The sequence below is a fragment of the Botryllus schlosseri genome, chromosome 8 (assembly GCF_051294905.1).
Source record: "Botryllus schlosseri isolate E-star chromosome 8, Bs_hap1, whole genome shotgun sequence".
Taxonomy (NCBI): Eukaryota; Metazoa; Chordata; class Ascidiacea; order Stolidobranchia; family Styelidae; genus Botryllus; species Botryllus schlosseri.
The window spans coordinates 19885707-19910807 of NC_137243.1; the positions used below are offsets into that span (position 1 = coordinate 19885707).

At 41.3% G+C, this 25101-nt stretch overlaps 1 protein-coding gene and 1 long non-coding RNA gene across 2 annotated transcripts in view; one reads left to right on the plus strand and one right to left on the minus strand.

The window, feature by feature from the left end:
- Positions 1-25101, minus strand: part of LOC145445032 (uncharacterized) — a 361778-nt gene that overhangs the window by 153284 nt on the left and 183393 nt on the right. The gene's annotated exons all lie outside the window — the stretch shown is intronic.
- LOC145445177 (uncharacterized) lies at positions 10932-13208 on the plus strand. The gene is made up of 3 exons (XM_080323319.1): positions 10932-11081; positions 12082-12312; positions 12523-13208. Exons 1-3 carry the CDS (start codon positions 11021-11023, stop codon positions 12708-12710), a joined length of 480 nt encoding a protein of 159 aa, XP_080179445.1. The 5' UTR covers positions 10932-11020; the 3' UTR covers positions 12711-13208.

Here is a 25101-nt window from a genome sequence, read left to right on the forward strand (position 1 = left end):
ACAAATATAAAGGATATAAATTATTCGCTGAGTCTTATACAACAGATTTTAGAGGTATGTAGAAATTTACATCGGCATAGGTCGTTGGTGGATATTTTCAAGCAGTTCAGTCGTTGGCTCTCAGCTGCCTTTCCGTAGTTTTATTTGAGAACTAGTAGTAATGACTTCGCAAGTAGCATCAGTAATGAGTTTGATCATCTCGGTATCTGCAGTGTTGAGTAATGTACAGCACTTTGCAGGCAGTGTGATGTTATATAATGTTGAATCAAAGTTTCTAGTTATTTGTATTTTCAGCATATCACGGCACTGCAATTTTCTACGTGCAGGCGAAGAGCAGTTTTAATACCTTGTCGAGAAAAAGCCCTCTTCACAATTTGAAATTGACAATCAATAGACTATTTTCTCAAAGAGAATGACAATTACTTTTATCAGGTCATGAGCCAACTAGCTTTAACGAGTATGGTTGGTGCTCATCTGGTTGGACCCATCTCGGTCTTGCTCAGCTGGGGGGGGCTGATGACTCCACCCTCTCGTGATTTTTGACCGTTTTTGGCCATTTGCAAAGTGAAATCAACCCTTGCCCATTTGAAAACTTCTTGGCCATTTGCAAAGTAAATCCTTTACCATTTGCAAACTTTCTTGCCCATTTGCAAACTTTTTTTCCCATTTGAAAAGCGAGAGCACCAACCCTATCGGCTTTAACAGGACTGTCATGGTGTGATTTCGTGGTCTACACGCCTTCTAAAAAGGTCTACATAAACCGAATTCATACTGATGAGATTGCATTCAAAGAAATATTCTCTAAACTTGAAAAATTGTATCTAAAATTTTTTACCTTTCGCCAGGGTTGTAATGACTCGAGTCATGACTCGACTCGAGTCAGACTCGAGTCACGATTTTCGGATGATTCGACTCGACTCGAGTCATTTTCTCAAAATACGGAAATGACTCGACTCGACTCGAGTCAATCTGTGTATTGACTCGACTTGGACTCGAGTCATTGCGCATGACTCGAAGCAAGTCATTGACTCGAGATCCAGACGGCGAAGACCGACATTTCATTGTAATTTCGAAGTCAACACACTATTGGGATTTCGTTTGTTGGTACTGGTGCTTGAAAATGCGACCACAAACTGCTAAAAGTGAGGAAAATTGATATATTATAAATGCGAACCATTCAATATCACCAAACAGAGTTTAAAAAGTGGGTTTAGGAAGACTTTAACTGGAAACTGAGCAGTCAACACATTGACTTGGACTCGGACTCGAGTCATAATACTATGACTCGGACTCGATCCTCTGCTCGCTGACTTGGACTCGGACTTGACTCGGTGGGAATTGAAAATGACTCGACTTGACTCGAGTCAAAAACATAAAAGTGAGATTGACTTGTGACTCGGAGCCTTGTGACTTGGTTACAACCCTGCCTCTCGCTGCCGTCAATGTGTGATATTGGTAAAGCAATAACTTGTAGAGCTAAGTATAAGCAGTGAAATTGTTCACAAATAATAGCGAATTATACGAAGCTTTAAGTATACGAGTACAAAATACTGCCGCATATTCTTATTTTCCAGGTGCAGATGTGCCATATTGACCAACCACAACGCCGTGGACCATGGAACGATGGACATTATTTCAAGATCTGATGACGAACTGCCTAGAACTGTCAGTGACACCCAACCCATTTGCTGGATATGAAAGGGTCACGGCGACCCGAAGATCTTTCATTTTAACCGGGTTCATACTTTGGTCTCCATGGTGTTCTCACACACCAAACCCCTCACTTCCAGTTGTGCCCCGGATAGCTCTGCATAACTGGCTACGTCCATTGTCTACGTGCCTAATTCGTCAATATAAATAACACACAGAACTGTCGAAAGTTGATCATTTATTGAACAGATGGGAAAGGAAAAGATTGCATGCTATTATAGAATAGCAGTCAACCATGCCTCAAGACTTGTGTGTATCCTCCCTTCGGTGTGCTAGAGGATTTGTGAATATACGCATCGTCATTGAACCTTGCAATAAAGTTTCCTTCAGACCTTGCAATCGCTAGCTGCGAAGAGAGAGACAATTGGCAGTGCAGATAGAGCAGCGCAGATAAACGTCAATCAGAAAACTATAATAGCATATTAGGAACAACAAAGGACCTAGTTCCAGATTCCTTAGAAACTACATGAAATGTAATTCAAACAAATTAGCCTATATGCTACCGTAGATTGCGAAATTCAGACAAAGTACATGCCAACTGCTAAGGTACTAGTTTCCAAATTGCAAAATATAATAGCATATTAGGAACAACAAAGGACCTTGTCCCTGATGCATTAGAAACTACATAAAAAGTAATGGAGAAAAGTTACATGGTAGGAATATTCAAAACAACGGGCCCCTGAAGTTAGTGAGAAGACATGCCACACACCACAACTGATTAGCAATACCCATTTTTCCTTGTTTCTTCTTTAACAGGAAACCTGTGAAAAGATAAATTCATCGTCATTCTTGAGTCAATGTGGCATTTTGGAACACAACAGTGCACATGGGATCTTCCTTTCACAGTCCGCGGTCCCTTATCTGCATTCATATCCGATTTTCTATAAGCTATATAAAATAGGCTATAGATTTTTTTAACGGTACTTTGCAAATCAACCTGTACAGATAAAACATAAAGATTATTAGTCGAATAAATTCACTACTTTATATGCGTTATGACTAGGGCTGGGCACAATGATTCGAGTACTCGAATCTGAATCGAGTATTAACTTTAATGATTCGAGTCGAGTAATATAATACGATTTTTCGAGTACTGCAATTATACGCTCCTCGCCAATGAAAGATAATTTACTAACGAGAATTAAAGTATCGATACTATTTTACACTGAGCAAGCCTTGAAACCTTGATTGGCCGTATCGTAGCATACGAAGAATATAGTACAAAGCTACGAACATTACTGGAAATAACACATTTCCGAGGCCGTGATCATCCCACAACATTGTCACCAAGTGGTCGGAAAAATACCAAATAATCTTTAATATGATGGATAACAGGAATTATAGTCTTTGTGGTCGCATAAAACGTACATATTTGAACTTTGACATATTACATTCTGTTGTGACGTCATAATGAGTGATACTCGATTACTCGACTCGACTCGAAGCATTTTACGTGATTCAGAATCGAATCACTCAGGTACCCGATTTTGCCCAGCCCTAGTTATGACCAACTATTTCACAGATAGGGTTATGCTATGGCCTCAAAGTCTATCTGGTATTACTTGTTGGTCCTGTGGATATACAGCTGTCGAGTCGAGTCATCAGAAAATCATGACTAGAGTCATTGCCGCCTTGGCTGTAATACAGCTAATACCTGAGTGATACAGCTGATACTTGGGTGATAAAACTGAAACAGCTGTGATACAGCTGCATATCCACAGGGCCTTGCTTGTTCCCCGACTTTTGTGAGTGAAAAGTTGTCACACACCGGCACAAGAAAGCTTTGTAAAACGACTGTAAACCAGCTCGGTTTTTCGCTCAAAAACATTGTATAGTATTGATGAGTATTTTATCAATACTTATTTTGCACCAAAACGCGGAACCACCATAAAGCGAAAACGCATGGCGTTAAATAACGTAACCTACTCCAAAATAGCCACCTGCGCCTATGAAGCTCAATTCAGCTCTGGCCAACCATAGGCCAAGATGGCAGCGCCCGAGAGCAAAAATGAAAATCGTCCATTGACCATCACTTTTCAAATTCATACCGTGACCTCACCGTGACTTGCATATGGTCTGTTGCAGTTTAAAAGTGGACGGAGTATAGCCCTATACCGTTTCCGCTATCGATCGACACCCAATGACATGTCTAAGTTTTTTTAAAGACTGAATAAACAAAATTTTTCTCTAAAAAATCTCTTTCTCTTTCTCATTTTCCAAGGCTGACCCCCAGGATGGCGTCAGAGAGTCAAAAATGATGCTTCAGTGCGTAGCCACCGTTGCCAGGTTTCGAGCAAGCCGTCAACCACGGCCGTAAACTTCGCGGCTTTCCCGATATCGACAAATCAAAAATAGATGAAAAATTCACATATGGGCGTGGTCAGTGAGTGGTCATAATGGTCAAGTTCCAGATAAATACCGAATCGGACCCCTACCGTCCAGTTTATTGCATGAAACAACGAAGAATACTTTCTCTTGTCATATCCAACCATTTTCAGGCATTGTAAACCAGTTTATGACTCATGTTTCGGCATAAAATTGTACTTGAACTTGACCATGTTCTTGAAAATCATCGAAGCGTGACCAAAATTGACAAAACCCCTCAGAAACCTCCCCAAAACAAGGTTTGATGCTCGAAACGATGAAAAGTTGCACGGAATACCGTACAAGTTGACTGCTGATTTTCTGGCAGAATTTTCGACAAAATTTCCCACTCGGAAAATATCTGGAAATTTCAGGTGATAACTAATTTTTTCGGGTTTTCGTAATTTTTTTTTTCGTTGCGAACTAAAATTTTTGAGTAAGGTATCAAATGAATCGGAAAAATCTCAGCTTTCCAAAAAACTAAGTACACGATGCCTACGGCGTGTCAACACGAAGAAATCGGTCACAGAGGCATGCCATATCAGATATGATACACCCCCTTCAAAAGGGTTAATGTGTATTAATTGTTTTAGGGGATTTTACGTTGATAAAACGATGATTTATCCTAATTTGGGGGTCTGGTTGCCACCCCGGACATAGTTCAGCTTCAGCAAGTCGAAAATCTACGAGAAATATCAACATTTTCAATTTTTTCTTCCATGTGCGATATGATTCCGGAACAAATAGTTGACGGACCTGCGGGGCTCGTGCACTTACGGACCAAACTATCTACAGTGTTACGGAGAAAATTGGTTTTGAGACCGAAAGTGCATGAGCCCTGTACTGGTCCGGGCTCGTCAAATTCCGATTTGAGAATTAGGCTTCGGCCGCGCGTGAAGCGCGATTGCAAAATACCGCGTTTGGAATGTTAGTGCTTTACGTGAGATATCTTTCCCCAAAGTATGATCTGTGGTGAACGAATTATGGAAATTAAAGAACATCGAATAAAGAATGGCGTAGCGCGTTTCATTTTCATTAGAGGAAAAGCGCCACCAAGTACTTTGATGCTAGAATACGTATTACAATTTTCCAGCCTATTAGATTTCATACTTTAATTGTGCTGCATGCTCGATAGGACGCCTATACTACATTATATGTAAAAGCATTTTGCGGGAATGAATCGCCACAAAACACACAAAAAGGCCTTATATAGTTTAACTTGGTTCGCATTGCTCGCAGTCTACTTCTTTCTAATGTTGATCGCCCACAGCGATCTGTTGTTGTCTGCAGTGATATTGCTATACAACTTTAATGATTTTGTTTACAGATGCCCGAACGACGGACCAGATGTCACCAACTGTCGCGCTGAGTCCAGCGGAAACATCATGTCACAGAAATGCAATTCACAGACGTCATGCCAAGTCCAAGTTTCTGACGCGGTATTTGGGGATCCTTGCAGTCGCACCGGAAAATACTTGGAAGTCCGATACTTTTGTCGTTGATTTTCATTTTCACCTGTTATGCTACATTGGAAAAAGAACGGAATTACGCTATGTGATTATTGAGCAAATAAATGACTTCGATGGCAACTTTGTAATGCATTTCATTCGCATTCAGCATTATATTGGTATAGCTCTATTATCAAAGATGGTACCGAAGAGGATATGTCAGAGCACAGATATACATAACTATGAGAATAAATCATTGTAACGCCGTAACGCCTAAAGCGAATACTAGTTTCTTCCGACTGGGATTTATATTTTTGTATCAGCCTAGTTGCGCTCATTTGTTGTTGTTTGTAGTATTCGTGGTGTTTGTCGACTACTGTACTATGGTCATTTACACCAGGCCAATTTTCATCATTTTTATTCCGTAGCTGTCGACTTGTAGCACGGCCCACTTCTAGGCTTTTTATAAGACACCCTTACACCGATGAAATGGCGAGGAGGAGCCTATAGATAAACCTCCAACACTTAGGTAGGAATTCTGGAGTTGACCTCAATCGGAGTTGCGCTCTTTAAATAATATTACGTTCACTGCATCTATTTGAGAGACGACACAGAAACGCAGAGTTATTTTGATGGAGTGGGTATGGTATGAAGTTAACAAAGAATGGGTAGATAGCAGAGGTTGGAATCAATTTTATTGTCAACCGGTTATGTCACAAGAGTCCAATTTTCAGCCGGTTCTGTTCCAAAAAAAATTGACAGTAACCAGTTTTACGAACCAGTATGTAGATCGAAAAAAGTTCTTAGGCGCTCAGAATAAAATAATATTATTTTCGTCTTGACTACATCTGTGTATCAAACAACCCTACTGTACTATCATGTTGTAACTAAGCCATGAGTAAATGATGCTAAATATCCTATGTGTCTCTTCCGCAAGACCACTATACGACAGACTGTGAGGTCAGAAATACGCTTGCTTACCACAGCTTGGACATTATCGCTGTGGTCGGGAACCTTTTTCGTCCGAAGAGCCATATGGACCCTATATTTTCCATTTGAACTCCGAAAGAGCAATACATGTCAATCAACTACTACGTCACAATTGAAAATTCGTGACGTCATGTTAGTGGAAATTCCAAATCACTGCATGGGATTCGTCGTTTGCGCCGTATTTTCTCTGCAAAAACTCGTACTAATCATGCTGGCTGTCATTATTCAAGTGATAAGTATGCAAAACTTGAGTTACATAGATCTTTTGCAAGTTATATATTTTTAATTGTATTGCACTGAGAGGCATGTGATATTTTTGCAAAGCTCAAGATAAGTATCATTTAGAATTCCAACAGACGTAATAGTAAAAGTAGAAATCTAGTTTTTACATGCGGTTTTACAGTAAATGCGTCTTGTGGTGTTGCATTGCATTCCTGATGACTTTGTAGGCTGGTTGATAATTGTTATGGTTGAACTTCATACAAAATTTGAAACTTTCTTGAGTCATACGAGATCGTAGATTCGTCTTGGTGCTAATCTTAAATGCGAGGACCTATGATTCGTAGGTGGAGTCAACCATGGTCACTATGCAGCGGTATACATACCCACTGGAATGTGTGATGTGTCAGTGACGTGGGGTTAGGGGGGGGCGAGTGAGGTAGTGCCTCACATGTCAACTAGATTATGAGCATTTTTACTACCAAAATCACACAACTTGCGTATTTATTGTTCGAAAATGAAGCGTGAAAGGAGAGTTAAGGCATAGGTGAGGCACGGCTATATAAAACATCATAGAATTTATAATAACTGATATTAATCGAATGTAATCGTCGCACTGATTCCGATTCGACTTCTCAATTCTCAAAGTATTCGGCTGTAACATAACGTTGCGCCACACGCTTACATTTTAACATCGACTACAAATCTACGTTATCAATGAAGAACGTGGATAGCTATGGCGTTGTTTGTAATTTGAAGTGGTAATTGTGAAAGTCTCATCCACGGTAGTTCATTTCTCGCCGTAGATTAGGAAGACAATATGTATTTGAAAACTGCATTGTGATGCAGGCGTCGCCATGTCTCCTAGTCTCTTACAAATTAGATCAATCAACATATCGTGCAATCGAAGATTTCGTGGTGGGTACATCGAATGCGTGAGTGATATTAGTCGCTGGCGCGACAGCAACTCAAATTTGAGGATTATGAAAAGGGGGTCCGAGCCCCCAGCCCCGAATTCGCCAATGTATTAACCTCTCAAAGACATTTTATACTGCCACAAGAATAATTATACTGTTCGTGCAGCGATATTGATAAATTAAGCACAAAAATGAAAATTTCGCAAAGAGCCATATCTTATGGGCAAAAGAGCCATAGGTTCCCGACCACTGATCTAATCTGTATTGCAGTGTTTCCTAACCTTGTCGCCAGCGCACCCCAAGGGGCGATTTAGATTGTGAAGGGAGCCGAAACGCTCAGGGAGCGATATGAAGGGGTGCTGTGCTCAGGGGGCGGTATAGGGGACGTTGAAGAAAAGGTATCTAAGTATTTAATAGCACAGCGCACAGCGTGTCGAAATCGAAGAAAGAGGCACTGCATCACTTTTGACAGTGAAAGCCCGTACCCGATGGTTATTATAACAACCTTGATTTGATCCCGGATATAGCACATACACTTATTGTAGCGTTAATTAGTCGAGTGGTCATCGGGCGCGATTCAAGCTATTTCCAATAGTGAAGTCCCAACCCGAAAAGACCGACCGAACTCTTACCCCTTTTTACTACCTTCCGTAAAATATGGGGGGCGCCAGACCTGGGCAGTTTTCGAAAAGGCTTGAGCTTTCAACGACATTAACACTTGTCTGGTTTCTTGAATGTATGCCTCAACATTTGCTTTTATGAATAACCCATTATTTTGTACCCATGACCACATTTTTTCAAGTAGTTTTTGGCTCAATAATGTCTCGGCTTTACCTTGCCAGTACGTAACGCCAGCGAAATCAATGTTTAGAGTTTTGTCAGGTCTGTTCTTCCAAGCTCATTTAGGGAGAAGTGGTTTAATCATTATAATCAGTTAGCAACCAAAGCCGAATTGTGCACATCGCCTCTGTTATTCTGCCAGCGGCTACAGCATACAAACATAAACATTAACCTCTTCAAGTTATACTCTCGTGCTATGATGTGACGGTCGAGTAATCACGCAGGATAGTCTATTTTCTGTAAGAGAAAAATTCCATGTCGATCAAATGTGGTTTACACATTTTCACATAGAGCCGGTCAGGAAATGAAGAATTGAATCGTTGTTATGTAGGCCGCTACATTGGGAGCAGCAATGTACGTCTACGCATTATATGCATATGTAAATAGTCACATCACTCTTCCGGTGTTCATTTAGTTCAGCTACAAGATTTTATAATTGACATTGTAACCGGTTTAGTAACTTTAGGGCATAGACATATCTCTAAGGAATGGCATAAGCTAGTCATGCCGTTCTGCTGCCGTGCATCACGATTTCATCGTGCATGGTGCTTTTAGGTTCTGACTATCATGTGTGAAATGGTGTCATCTTCCGGTATATTCGTTTTCGTACTGTACTCTTAATTCTGAATATCAGCAATCTCGATCTCAGTCACATGGTGGACATCGAAGGCTATTTAGAGTCCTAAGACCGAAATTATATTTCGATGCTAATCTTCAGATGTGGTGGGTCTCACGTAATCCAGAAGTCATCCGAGTTCTCATCGTGTTCTGTGTGATCTAAACTTATGAGTCAGATCATAACCAAAGGCGTGACAAAGTTGTCGGTTGCCATTGTGAGTACTGAATGTTTAATGACACCAGAGGATATTTAACTTGTTGTGATAATTAGTAGCAGAATGCGAGATTTAATCGTGTTACAGGAATAGTGTAACTCGACGCCGTCGCAAAATAAAACAAGCTATGTATCGGATGTTACGAATATCGTCAGTCAGAAAGAAGTATACCTTCATTTTATCTCTCAATTGAATAGTTAGTTCACACCAATCGGCTAGTTACTCAAGAGAGTTTATTTGTAAGCGGTAACCTATGTGTCAAATTTCTCGAGCTTTTCGTAACTGTGAAGGAGAAATTAGTGCTTCATGTACCATTGTAACGAAACGAAACCAACGGTAGCTTTATTCTCGAAATATGTCGATCTGTTTCACTCATTACTACTCGCAGACCATTCAGTTAGTACTTCTATTTTAAACGATACCGATATTTTACTCTAATTGAGTTTTACGGCGCTACGCACACATGGGCAGATTGAGCACTAAGCAGCCCTTGACAATCTCCGTGTCCGCACTGAAAAATTAAATAGATATAGGAGCTGTTTCTTGGCGACAGGGATCTCGTGACCCATCACCCATTCTTTCTGCGTACGTCGCTGCAATCGTGTTTGTGTAAAATTAATGCGAACAATCGCCTGACCCCTCTCGATATGAGTGGCAGGGAAATGCATTAAAACCTGACACTTGTTTAGAACATGTTAAGTTTATCTGTGACCGTGATATGGTAAATAACCACTAACACTATTATATTTGATTCATTTGTATGCACGCGAACGACATCGAATGCTCGACGACCGAAATATCTCGTGGCCTACCATGAAATGCGCTCCGTGCCCGACTGTCAGTTCACGAATTTGGCATAGTTAGTTAGATCATAATTGGGTTCATACAAAATTTCCACTATCATTGAAATATCATAAAATTCAATTACTGCTCAATTCTGGCCGAGTAGATCACAAAGGCATTGTATCCAAACGACTCTTATTAGCTACATCATGGTTTCCCTGTAAGAATCAAATTAGTGGTATTGTCAAGTTGAGTTGGAACGGTGCTATTCGAACACGAGTTCTTGAACCTTAATTAAGACAGGGGGAGGGGATCACTGAGCGCTTCAGTGCATCACAACCATTTTCCTCAACGAGGTAAAGGAATTTGTCTAATCGTCAAACGAAAGGTTGCATCTCCTCCAGTTCGCTAAACCGAATGTCGAGTATTAATGCCAGGAATATAGGAATAGGAATGGGACGTAGTATATTTGTGTCCCTCATGTTTTGCGCCATCTACACGGACCCATGATATAGCCTACGTACGCACGGTCTGCACCCTATATTTTCTATTTTCAAGGGGAATTCACTGTGACGTCATAATTTAGGATTTGCGACGCGATGTCCCCCCAAAAAACAATAAAATTATGTTTAAACAAGGGCCATTTATTCAATGCAACCCTAGGTGCGACACGCCGTTTTGAAATTCGAAAAATCCGATATCTGGGTGCTCGTGTTGATGCGGAATAAGAAAATGAGATCTTATCTTCCAAACTCTTATCTGTCAAGCGTATCCATAGCCATCAACATATATATTAAATTATGTACCCTAGTGTAAATATTGCATGTGATAAATCTTCAATTACATATTAACGCAATTCTAATTTTACATCTAGCATATCCGTTCTAATACTATTGATGCTAATAAAAACTAGATAATGTTTACCAGAAGATACGAGTTGGCAGTATTGTTCGCGGTCACGGGCATTTTAGTGGAAGGTATTATTATTTTGATTTTACACTGATACAATTACCAGTAGAACATTTAACAATTACCGTTGATACACGATTACACGTACCTGTACCCTTATCACGGCATCATGGCAGAAGGCTATACGGTATTGTTGGTGACGTCTAGCTGAAAACGAAAGTATAGAATTATACAATATACGTGTTTTCTATGCCTTCGTCCCCTCCTATCCACACTACAAGTTTGCTTTTATTCAAGACCCCACGCAGAGTATGATCGGTCGAGAATGTGCTTTCTCCATGTGGTTCATTGCTGAACTGTGGTTTATTGCGTCTGCATTTCAACATATGTACTTAATAGCCATGATCGAGACGTGCGAATTGATCATATTCTGAGTAGGGATGGTGTGAACGTGAGGTTCAAATTCGCAATCTGAGTGTGAACCTCAAAAATTTAGAGCTTAAATTCCCTTGGAAGTCCTCATCGAAATTGCTCGAAAATCGACGAAAGATATTGATTTTATGGGATTACTATAACATTTGATTGCTCCAGTTGATACATTTGGCGACGTTTAAAAAGTCAGCATGTAGGCTACTTCAGCATTGTGTCGTCGCTAGGGTTCGTGTACACATTAATGTATCATTTCACTAAAATGTAGGGTTGGAATTAGCAATACGGCGTCAGGTGACGTCATAGGTTTGCGTTCACACCGATCCTTTCAAAAAAGTTCGCGTTCACACGAACCTGACACGGGTTCGCTATGCCAAATTCTTTATTTCTAGCATAATAATGCGACAGACAGAGTAGCAGCGTGTTTTTGTATATATATAGTTATACCGCATTACATTTATATGACTGTAAATTATTTCAAGAGAGTTATGAGCAAATTTTCAACTTTTGTAGTTAGGCCTTTATTAAAGACAATTCAGTGGCCCCGTTCTGTACGCAGTCGTTTTGGCATTTGATACGGATTTCTAGTTTCCATCAAAGGTACGTGGTTGTGGATCCCTAATCATGTTGACTCTTCAGCACAAAACACAACGACATCTACAACAACTACGGAGCCAACACCTCCGCCACGCTCCCCGCAAATCAAAATGACTGCCACGTCGGAAAGTAACAGCAGTGGAGCAACCTCTACGCAAGATGTCACAGTGTCAACTGTCGAAGGTCTCAGTTCTCAAGCAACAATAACGATAACGGAATATCTCAGCACGTCGACTATAAGGGTAACACCGGGAAAGTCTAGTACGCCGTACGGTAAATTACTTTAATTTATTGGTGACATTTCAAGTCATATTAGCTACTAATTGTTACTGGTGTAAGGAGAGGAAGCGTTTCTGGGCTCAGCAAAATGTATACTAATGAACCCAGAGCCTATCATGGTTATTTTCGAGTTGTTATATAGACGAATCTACACTCTGGACAGAGATCATGATTGGAATCATCGTTTTCTTCGATATTTTGCAGATTTGGCAAATGAACCAGCGAAGATAATTGGTATAGCTATCGGGATCGCTCTCATATGCTTGCTGATCATACTGGGTGGAATTGCCCTGCAAAAATATATCAGGCGAAAACGAATAAAAAAGCAAGAAACAACACCTCCGAAAGACTTTGCAAATCCTGTTCAGATATCGGGAGATACTCCGGTTTGAACATTACCACGCGACGTGACATCACGCATAAATATTGGGCCTTTTTACCAATATAATATTCATATACGCGGTGCTCTCATAGGAGGCTTGGATTCAAACCGTGTGTCTATAAGAAAACCAATGATATGCAAGTGCCATTTTCAAGTTTATGATCGATGTATTACTTCGAGATGCCACTGGGGTTTATATACTCGGATAAAGAGCTTCAATACTTTGTGGCTCTGTGCTCTGAGTGGGCGCTCGCGCAGGTCACTGCCACAATTACATAAGATTTGCTCTGGTAACATCATTCAACTCCAATTCATAAGGACCGGTGTGTACTACAGTGTTCGGAAACATTTTCGACGACGAAACTTGGAATTGTAACTATATGCACACGAAAATATTTTGCTTAGTATATGTTGCGGACAGGAAATTCATGCGTCAGCTTCGGTATTTTATAAGATATGCATCATTGGAATTCGTCACTCCCCGTAAAAATAAACTCTCTCGCGTGAAGTCTATGACCTGTTGAGTTTGATAAACGCAATGTATAACGTTGACAGTTTATCGCGTGGGAATGCATGCATGTAGGGATGGTACAAACTTTCCGTTCACGTTCGTGTACTGCAGTGGTCGGGAACCTTTTTCGACCGAAGAGCCATATTGACACAATATTTTCAATTGTAACTCCCAATAAGCCATACATGTCAATCAACTAATGACGTCACAATTGAACATCCGGGGCGTATTGGGAGCACTGATATATGGGATTCGTAGTGTGCGCCATATTTTTCTGCCCAAGTGGGTAGGGGGAGCCAAACATGGTCACTTCAGCTGCACATACCCAAGGTGTGATGCGTCAGCGACGAGGGGGTAGGTGAGGCAAGTGAGGCAGTGCCTCAGATGTCGCCAGGGATGAGTGAAGGAAAACTGTGAAACCTTCAATGGTTATTGTTATCTTCTATCGATGTTTATGAATGAATAGATTTTAAACATTTTTATTCCCAAAATCACGGAAATTTCATATTTATTGTTCGAAATTGAAGCGATAAAGGAGAGGTAAGGCTCAGATGAGGCACAGACGGGCCAAGCCTCACCTGTAACAGCGCAACTCATCGTCAATAGCTTAGAATTTATAATCACTGATATTAATCAGATGTAATTGTCGCGCTGATTCTGAAAATCTAAGTATTGATCGACTTCTAAAATATACGGCGTAACGTAACATCGCATTACACACCTACCTTTTTACGGCGGCGCTAGAAAGCTACTAATTACCCAATCAAGAAAATGAATAGTTATGGCGTTGTTTTTAATCTGAATTTGTAATTGTGAATGTAATTTGCAAGCATTGCTACCTCTAATTTTTGACGACTCTGCGCACACTCACCCACTCACTGCACGGTCCCTTGGACAACAGCGCGTAACGACTAAAAAAAAGTCATCACTTCGGATTTTTTGTGCGCAACTTGGATTTTCTGTGCGCAGAGACCGTCTCAGCACTGCGCATTTGCGCACGTGCGCAGCTTTTTAGAGGGAACATTGCTTCCAAGGCATTTTATTTCTCGGCGTAGATCAGGAAGACAATATGTATTTGAAAACTGCATTGTCCTACAAGTGTCGCCACGTCTGCTTTTCTCTTTCGTTAATCATGGTATCGTGCAATCCACGATCTCTAGGCGCGCGATGGTGGGTAGATCGAATTCGCGACTGGTGTTTGTCGCCGGTGCGACAGCAATTTAAATTTGGGGATATTGAAAAGAAGGTGGTACGAGCCCCTAACCCTGAATACCCCACTGTCTTGACCTCTCAAAGACATGTTCATGCTGCCACGAGAATAATTGTTCTCCCCGTCATTAAAATTTACTAACAAGTTGCTGCAATATTGATAAATTAGGTACAAAATTAAAAAATTCACAAAAAGCCATATATGGCTCGAGAGACAGAGGTTCCCGACCACTGGTGTACTGGATGTGAGCCCCGACCAATCACAGGTTCGCGTTCACAATGTGAAGGTTTCTATGATATAGCCAATCTTTACATTCTTGGAATGTGAACTTACTATCACTCGCTGCGTGAAGATGACAGCAATAATAGAAATTCGATAACAACCAAGAGAAGCCGATATAGTTATCGCGATTTTGAAGAACTTTGATCAAAATACCAAGCACTCCATATTGTACAAATATATTTGATCGCTTGCGTTGCGGTTGTTTGGAAGTAAACGCACGCTAGATGGAGATCATGAGCATATCTTTCAGTATCTGTAGATATCATTTAGAATCGAAATATCATTTACTAAATATGCACACAGCCGATATACCCTAAACTGACATAACATTTCTTGTGAGGGTAACAATGATGACTTGAAGGTTTTGAATCCGCCACTGTGGTATCATTTCCTTCTCATGCCTATTAGTACGGTGCGGATCGACAAATTCTCTGGTCCGACTACGATCCTGTTTTTCAATTCTCTGGTCCGGCTCCGAGTCGGCTCTGGCCATATCAGGAAAAGTACTGATCCAGCTCCGTTCCGGCTCCGGAAATTTTTTTAAAAAATCCGACCGGATTGGATGTCCGGTCGGATTTTCTCAATTTTGGCCGGATCCGGATCCGGTGGAATTTTCTCAATTTTGGCCGGAGCCGGATCAGTACTTTCTACTAAGAATATGACAGCCTTGCCCTCTTCCACCATCGAATCAATAGTTATAGTGAAACGATAGTAGTATAGTAGATCGGTCATGACTTGGTGATTTTTGCATGGGGCTCTTATGGGTCCGCTCGCACGCGGCGCACGCATGCACGGTAACCCTTTTGACCCCCCTATCTCTCGCACGCGGCTATTGTGTCTTATGGGCCCTCTCGCACGGTAACCCATTTCGGTATAGGGATCGCTCGCACGCGGCTTCGAAAACTCGTGTTTGCACGACCACCCTTTTTGACCCCCTATCGCTCGCACACGGCTATTGTGTAAGGTACCCTTTCATGTATAGGCTAGGCATCTCTCACACGCGGCTTCGAAACCTGTTTCGGCATGTCCTACTTTCGGGTATATACATCTCTCGCACGGTGTTGAATATGTATCAGGTACAGTGGCGGCTCGTCCTATAGGGCAACTGGGGCATTGCCCCACCTAAAATTCTGTTCAATAACAGTTCCTTACCATTTAGAGACGCACAGCAATCTATATATACCGAAATCATAGCGAAGATCGTATTCTTCTTGTCCTTTCGCTTGTAAATGCCCATATATAGCGAAGTCTCTGCGAAAATCGAATTCTCTTCCGTGTTTTCGCTTTGCGAATGCCTAGCCGGGGCATGCCCCGGTAGCGCTCATAACAAGCTTTCACTGTCTATTCTCTCAAAGCCGCGCACAATAAAGAAACAGTGATTTACTCTCTCCTATTCATAAAATTACCGAGCAACCGGGGCAACATAGCCTAGTCGCCCTCAAGGTGTGATGTAACAATCGTAACTATATCTGAACTAGGTTACCGTCATATGCGTTTAGTCGACCTTTGCTGGTATAGGTCGATTTTGATGGTGTTTCACACCATGATAATTCTTGAAACTTGGTATGTCATGTCGTGATGGTGGTATTTAACACTGTCTCAAGTTACAGGGTTTCTACTTAAAGTTTAGGGTAGTAATTCCGTTTCCGAAGTTGAGTGTGTGCTGACCGTCATGTATCGCAAACAGATTTTACTCAAAAGCCAGTATTGGTATCCATTGATTTTGACGATGTTCCATACCGAGATCGGTCATGACATTTGGTACGGTAAGTCTTAATGTTAGTATCGAACGCTGTACCAAGTTTCAAGTTTGTCACTGTACTGTGTTTGTGGTAATTTCGTTTCCTAAGTCGAGTGAGAGCTGACTCGTCATTTATCGCAAACATATTTTACGTAAAGCCGGTATTGGTCTCCATTGATTTTAACGATGCTCCTTACCTAGATCCGTCATGAGCTTTTGCATGGTATGTCTTGATTTTAGTATCGAACGCTGTACCTAGTCTCAAGGTTGGCACTCAATGATTAGGGCAGCAATTTCGTTATCAAGGTCGAGTATGGTAGAGATGTGCGCTGATCTGACACTTAGCCCACCTAACGCATTGCGGATTTCACGCAAAAGCCGGTGTATCTGTGTTAACGCTAACTGTGTTCCATACTGAGATAGGTGATGAGATGATGATATCATGAAACAGTTTACTAACATCCTCGGTTTGCATTCAAATATTTACTTTTATTTTATATTCTCCAATGTCAATTTCACCGTGAAATTGTGGCCTTCAGGCCATTTGCTTACAATTACAACCCCTGTCAAGCGCGATAGCTGTTTCGTTTTCGATGGCGGCTATGAGCTGATCGCTTGATCAGCCTATTCCTCAGTAAATTTTACGCAAAATTCGGTGTTGGTCTGTTCGTATTAATTTTGACAGTGTACCATACCGAAAACGGTCATGAGGCTATTTCTCGATGATTTCATGTAACAGTGTACCAAGTTTTCGGCTTTCATCCACGTATTTATTCGGTAATATATTTTCCCATGGCGATTTTGCAGCAGACATATAGACACTATAGACCGTAAGCCGTATGTGTCGTGTGACAGTCTCCAGCCTCAAGGCCAAAATCTCCTATGCTGTACCGGGACCGAATTTCCGAGGCCGCTATCCGTAGTTCTTCAGAATTATGTTTTGGATTCAATATGAAATGTCGAATCTATGAGATAACAATTGCGTATGTGTCCGAACTCGTTGACCTTTCCAGTTAGGCTTACGCAATCTCTCGAGTTATAGTCATTTCCATTGCTGCAGATAATTAGTCAGGTATAGTGCGAACATGAACCGTGTCGAATCTTTGTTCCGTACGCCGTTTACGCAGTTACCACACTTCAAGTCACCGCTCACCGGCAGACCTCTCGCGGCACATACGTTAAAATCACTGTTGTCGGGAAGTTCGTGTTACCGTAGTCCGTACCACCAAGTTACTTGTTTACGTTGGAAAACGCCATTGTGACGTCATCTTGATAAAAAGTCGCTTGCAGCCCTTGCCCCACCACCCGATATTGTCACGAGCCGCCACTGATCAGGTATAATAAATAGTCACGTGATTTGTCCTTAATTAATCTCTATATTCAAAATTATTATATATGACCGATTCGAGCTAATCCTAACGTTTACGGTGATTGTGACACCAATATATCGTTATTCTTATGGAGGCGTTCGCATGTTAACGTAGCTGATATAGGTGGCATGATAGCGTTGCAGATATAGCGATCGCTCACACGGTTCTACATGAAGACGTCATAGTTCAGTCGTGACAAATGACCGATCACATTCTAACTCCAAGTCATGCTGTCTGTTGATTCGTACGTAACCTGAATAGTACGCGGAGTTTCAGCTCGGATTATTCGCATCTTTCCATACCGCTGTTTCTCACCTACAAAATAGTCTGCTGTTCACAGTTGCGAGACATCAAGCACACCCGATAACAATGTAATACCAATAAGACACATTGCAATGACTTTGGGTCTGTAGATTCAATCTAAACCATGTAACGGACATACAGACCCACAAACAATCCTATTTACCTGTAACATGGTTATTCGCACGACTACCATCGACGGCGAAAGTGAACAGTACAGCATACCAATAGAGCAGAGGTCTCAAACACGCGGCCTGCGGGCCGCTTACGGCCTGCGTGACCATTTTGTGCGGCGGCTACCAATCGAGAGCTACCGCGGTACTGATTGCGCAAATATAAATTTATTCTGCTCGTGGTCCTGGAACTCCCCAAAATAAGCTTCGAGTGTTGCATTGTAAGTGAGTTTGGTATTGTGAAGCAGCATTGACGTCTGGGAGCAGGTGAGGAGCACCGCAAGCTGCAAGCGTATTGGCCATTGTTGCGCAAGCGATTGAGCATTCACATTATCACTCTCGTGCGCATGTGCTCCTGAGCTGCTCAGAAGGCATGGTTGCGTCACAATACAAAACTCACTTACAATGAAACATTCGAAGCATATTTTAGGGAGTTCCCGGGTCACGAACAGAGTAAAATTTATATTTTCGCAATCAGTACCGTGGTAGCTTTCCATTGATACCCGTTTTACCAATTTTAATGCTGGACAAGCCGGTAAGAAATTACCGTCAAATTGCCTTTGACCAAGTGGAATGTGTGACGTGGACCAATTTCACTGAGCCAAGAGATTTGCTTGTGTCCACACCATATAGGACACTATGAACAAACTATCAAACTGGTATGAGAAATAGTAACACATCAAAAGGTCGTAGCTTGCGTTGCGTAGCTTATTTAGATATCTAAGTAGGTAGGTATAGCAACTGCCATTGGCATTATGTTGCCCCTTTGATGTATAGTTGGTTACATCCTATGTCATCTTGGGTATCTTTATATATGTTATTATCGCCAATTTAATGTGGCGAGTGGTCGTAGCCTACTCTTGACAGCTGTAACACCAATGGATTCTTTGGCGACTGCCCACTTCTATTGCTATGGCACAGTATCCATTATGTTCAAGTTGTTATTGATCTGTTCCAACATTCGAAGGTAAAATCAAACGCTGATTCTATTTGACTTCGGTAATGACAGGATCAATATAGCCTAGTTATCAGGAGTAGGCCTATGCTCGAAACGCGGAAATAAGGCCTACTTTGAAATACATTGAATTCCCCTATTATTGGTGCTGCGGCCCGCGCCGCCATCAAAAAGTAAGAAATTGGCCCGCGAGCACATTTGAGTTTGAGACCTCTGCAATAGAGCGACATGTGTCAAATATAGGAACCGCGCACAATCATATACCCAGATTTTTGTTGGATATGTAAGAAACCGACAAATCGATACATTTCTTGCCCTTCGACGTCAATGAAACAATCGTCATTCCAATTCGCTGCTCGAATGTGGGGTTCGTCGGGTGTAAAATCCATGTCAAATAACACCAAAGTGTGCCTTCTGTATTTTATTATTTCCACCGATGCATGTTGTCTGTGTCGTAACACTATGGTGCGGGGACTTGAAAAACGGTACATTGTAAAACGGATTGGCATGTTCTTCAATATGACCAACTGAAACCAACGTCGATCAATAGCATTGTGGTGATGACCGTTTCAAAATGTTACCGATATAACAAACTGAGAGCAACCCCGATCAATAGCCTAGTGGTGATGGCCGTTTCGAAATGTCACCGGACAAACCGGACAAACCCATACGAAGGTGTGTTTTATGATTGCGTGTGAAATCACGAGGTAGTGTTCTATTGTGGTGTATGATTGCAGTCTTCATTCCACAGAAACACACCTTATTGGATCACGGCATCAGTCCGAGATTTGCAGAATCACTGTTCGCGATATTTATCTGGAGTCGTTAGGTAGGAGTAGCGACATCCATTCATCGTGACTTGGTGAAAGACTGATAGTTTTTGCAATCATTTCGAGCACCCGTACTTCGATAGTTCACCTTGGTCAAACGCTGTAATCTCAGCAAAGAACTTCACATGGTGTCGACAACACGATGGATATTGACCGATGTATCCAATCACCAGTGATCCGGATGAAAGATCGTCTATCCGGAGATAGGGTCATGACTATCTTGTATTGTTACAACGCGATAAATTCATCGAGTAAATCAGTGAACGGGGTAGCAATAGGCCTTTTGCAGGACTTCGATCACGTGACTAGATACGCATAGCAACCACAAATTGGTTAGCAAGCTACTTTCTCGCGCACCTGCTTCAGCGCTAAATATTGCATAGTGTACTGTTGATTTCTGGTTGTAAAAGTTTCGGAAATTTGTTGCAGAAGTCATCAGAGATTCACCTATGCTAGATGTCAATCCTGTACAAAGCAGTTAGAATGATATCGTCAGAATTACGCAGAAATCCATCGGTAACGTAGTCATATTACGGTACTCAACTCTGATCATTTTATGATCATTAATTTTATGCATTTGAAGTAAAGCGATTGATTTATATTCTGGTAAGAGTATTTGTTAGTTCAAGCAGTACCATTTGTCTGTTGTGGAGCCTGATTTTGGATGGAAGATATGACTGAAGCAGCCGGGACCCGCTAGGATCAGGATATACTGTCTGCTGGTTTGGGTGCTGGCGTGCTGCTATAAAACAAATGTCGCTGAACACATCGGAAGTATCTTTTGGGAGCACCTGCCATCAAGACTAAGCAAAGCAGTGCACTTATTGTTGCCTCATACAATGCCGATTTTATTAGCACTGCTTCGCAGAGCGCACTAAGGGAAGTAACTATCAAATACCTCTTAGAGCAGCTCAAACGCAGTGACAAGATAGGTCATCCTATACCCAGAGGGGGTCAACGTGGTCATTGTTGGGAACCGAGTAGAAGTAATGCCTTAATTTATACTCCAGTACAAGTAGCACTAATTATTTCCAGGACATGTCCAAAGTACTTCAAGTGGAAGTAGAAATGAATTTCTGAAAAGTAGTCAAGAAATTCGTTACATGAAGTAGATTTGGTTGAGGGTCACTTAGTTTTAGAAATTGATGCCATGTGATAACTGTAAATATTACATGTTGCATCTTCTTGATCAACGCAAAAGGGTGATGACACCACAAATAGGTGCAATTTAAAAAAATTAATTTAGTTACCGTGGTACTGGGGCTATTTTGCCCAGTTGTTATGACAACCTCACGCTTGAAGGGGATGCAATCATGCGCCAAAGCTACTTTCTAGTTGACAAAATCCCAAACCTGACAAAAAAGTACTACCTAGAAAGTGTCAAGTAGAAGTGGAAGTAGCCTAAACTCATAATGACGCTAATACTCAGGTAAAATAGTACTTCGTTGCTGACCCCCTTTGTGTATTGGTTCAACCAACTCAGAAACATCCTCTAAAGACGACTACCATTGTTTCTTTTGCATTGACTCCGTAATATTCTGAAATTATGATATTCTTTGATTCATTGAATTTACAAATAAACTTGCGAAGAAGTGCAATTTATTAATTTTTGTGTATTCGATACCCAGAGCATAAGAAATAGTTGAAGAAAAATGCATGTTAACCTTATCAAGTTCAATAACTGCCGAGACTCTTATGCCTATGTCTTTTCCTCTATCTCCATAGCCACTTGTCGAGACATATTCATAGCATCCACGGAAGAGCGCTTGTCTGGCTGTACACAAATGAAATATCATTTTCAAAGCATGAGACATCAACATCGGGAAAGAAGTTCAGGACAGTTAGTCAGTGATCAGATCATCTGCTGACATTTTCTGTTGGCATGAAACAACGCTGCCTTCTACCGCATGACCGAATTTTATGTGGTGATAATAATTGGCTCCAGGCTGAATTCTTGACGAGGGCATCATCAATTTCTTAGTTGCCTATGTTCGGCTCTCTTGGGATAATCCATCAGATCATTAATTCGTATACATGTGGTATAGCCATGTCTTGAAACTCAAGATATTTGCACTGTGCCATAGAGTGAAGTAATCCAATCCAGGCAATCAATCAAGTAATCCAGGCCTCGGAACAGTTTGTTGCACCCTCAATTGGAGCTGATGATCATTTTTCTTCAGGTAGTGGCACTTGGCAGCATGACAGAATGATCAATAACTTGTAATATAGGTATAGAGGTCTAAATATTTTGAATTGTTTAACTGAGAAGCCATACAATAGCATAGGATGTTTAAGATATATATAGTATGTAGCACATTGCATGAATTCATAACACATCAACGTACTGGCACTGGCAGTCATTGTCTCTAGGCTTAAAAATAGCAGTAGGCCTATCCTATATATATTGCAATCGATATCAATCATCAAAATGCTGCAATGATTACCAACTACCACTACAATACAACTATAGTATAGTATACTATCCACACCCAACTTAATGCTGCAATAAATATCACGCAGTCAATGTCCTGCAATGTCGAATTTTGTGTCATAAAATCATAGTTGACTACCAAACAACGGCTACAATGTCGATCATTTTGACGCAAGGAGTTTACATAGTTCATGAATCAAAGACACCCAACATATTTGAATCCTTGCGCATTTCCATGACACTTGCGTTTTATATAAAACGTTTACAGCCCGAAAACGATAATATACTGTATCCGAAATACGGCTGCGTTAACGACGGATTTCTGCGTAATTCTGACGATATCATTATATGTGCTTTGTACAGGATTGACATCTAGCATAGGTAATTCTCTGACGACTTCTACAACAAATTTCCGAAACGTTTACAACCAGAAATCAACAGTACACTATGCGATATTTAGCACTGAAGCAGGTGCACGAGAAAGTAGCTTGCTAACCAATTTGTGGTTGCTATATGCGTATCTAGTCACGTGATCGAAGTCCAGCAAAAGGCCTATCTCGATGGAACAGCGCGAGAGTCATTTGACCCTGCAATGTGTCTTATTGGTATGACATTGTTATCGGGTGTGCTTGATGTCATTCGATCTGCATCAAAGTAACAATACCATTTTCGTTTTGAAAACTGACAACCACACCCGACAATTTGATATTTTTGTATATTGGTACAACGGACAGTGACAAAATATACACCAACAACGACTCCGATACATTTGTGTAATCACATATTCACTTGTTCTGGTGCATCCATCAAAATCATCGGTTACCCACATGCAATGTGCTGTTGTACATCGACGTGTATGTTTTGGAAATTGAACAATAGGTTTCGATATGTCCGTGATGTCCGGGTTCGTGCTTTAGATTTTCCAGAGTCAAAATGTCTGAATAAAACACCTCCTCGACTTTGGTAACTGGTTTGTACACGGATAATGGTGTTAGGAAAACGGCTGAATTTATGTTTCCCATCGCGCTAACAATCCCGGGTTGAGTTTTCTCACACAAGTTTACTATATTGTGTCTTTATTGGTCAATGTATGTCACTACATTCAGTTTGAAATCGGAAACTCTGAGAAAGTATGTAACCGGATCCGGATATCAACTCTGAATCGATAAACCAATGAACAATATTTAAGTAAACATGCTACACCTCCCGTGTTTTGTTTCCACGAAAAAATACCAATGCACCATCCACACATACGTCACGATTGTTTGCCCACACAAGTATTCGCGTAAGTGGGGTGTATGACATTTCATGCAGTGTGCCGGTATACAAACATCGGGGAATAAGTCGGTGTTTAATTCACAGACATTATCATGACCGGTAATTTTGATGCAGATCGAATGACATCAAGCACACCCGATAACAATGTCATACCAATAAGACACATTGCAGGGTCAAATGACTATCGCGCTGTTCCATCGAGATTGCCACCGCATTCACTGATTTACTCGATAAATTTATCGCGTTGTAACATTACAAGATAGTCATGACCCTATCTCTGGATAGACGATCTTTCCCCCGGATCACTGGTGATTGGATACATCGGTCAATATCCATCGTGTTGTCGACACCATGTGGATGTGGATGTACCGTTTTTCAAGTCCCCGCACCATAGTGTTACGACACAGACAAGATGCATCGGTGGAAATAATAAAATACAGAAGGCACGCTTTGGTGTTATTTGACATGGATTTTACACCCGACGAACCCCACATTCGAGCAGCGAACTGGAATGACGATTGTATCATTGACGTCGAAGGGCAAGAAATGTATCGATTTGTAGGTTTCGTACATATCCAACAAAAATCGGGGTATACGATTGTGCGCGGTTCCCATATTTGACACATGTCGCTCTATTGGTATGCTGTACTGTTCGCTTTCGCCGTCGATGGTAGTCGTGCGAATAACCACGTTACAGGTAAATAGGATTGTTTGTGTGTCTGTATGTCCGTTACATGGTTTAGATTGAATTTACAGACTCAAAGTCATTGCAATGTGTCTTATTGGTATGACATTGTTATTGGGTGTGCTTGATGTCTCGCAACTGTGAACAGCAGACTATTTTGTAGGTGCGAAACAGCGGTATGGAAAGGTGCGAATAATCCGAGCCGAAACTCGGCGTACTATTCAGGTTACGTACGAATCAACAGACAGCATGACTTGGAGTTAGTATGCGATCGGTCATTTGTCACGACTGAACTATGACGTCTTCATGTAGAACCGTGTGAGCGATCGCTATATCTGCAACGCTATCATGCCGCCTATATCAGCTACGTTAACATGCGAACGCCTCCTTAAGAATAATGATATACTGGTGTCACAATCACCGTAAACGTTAGGATTAACTCGAATCGCTAATATATAATAATTTTGGATGTGGACATTTAAGGACAAATCACGTGACTATTTACTTTACCTGATACATATTCAACACCGTTCGAGAGATGTATATACCCGAAAGTACGGCATGCCGAAACGGGTTTCGAAGCCGCCTGTGAGAGATGCCTATACAAGGGTACCTTAACCAACAGCCGTGTGCGC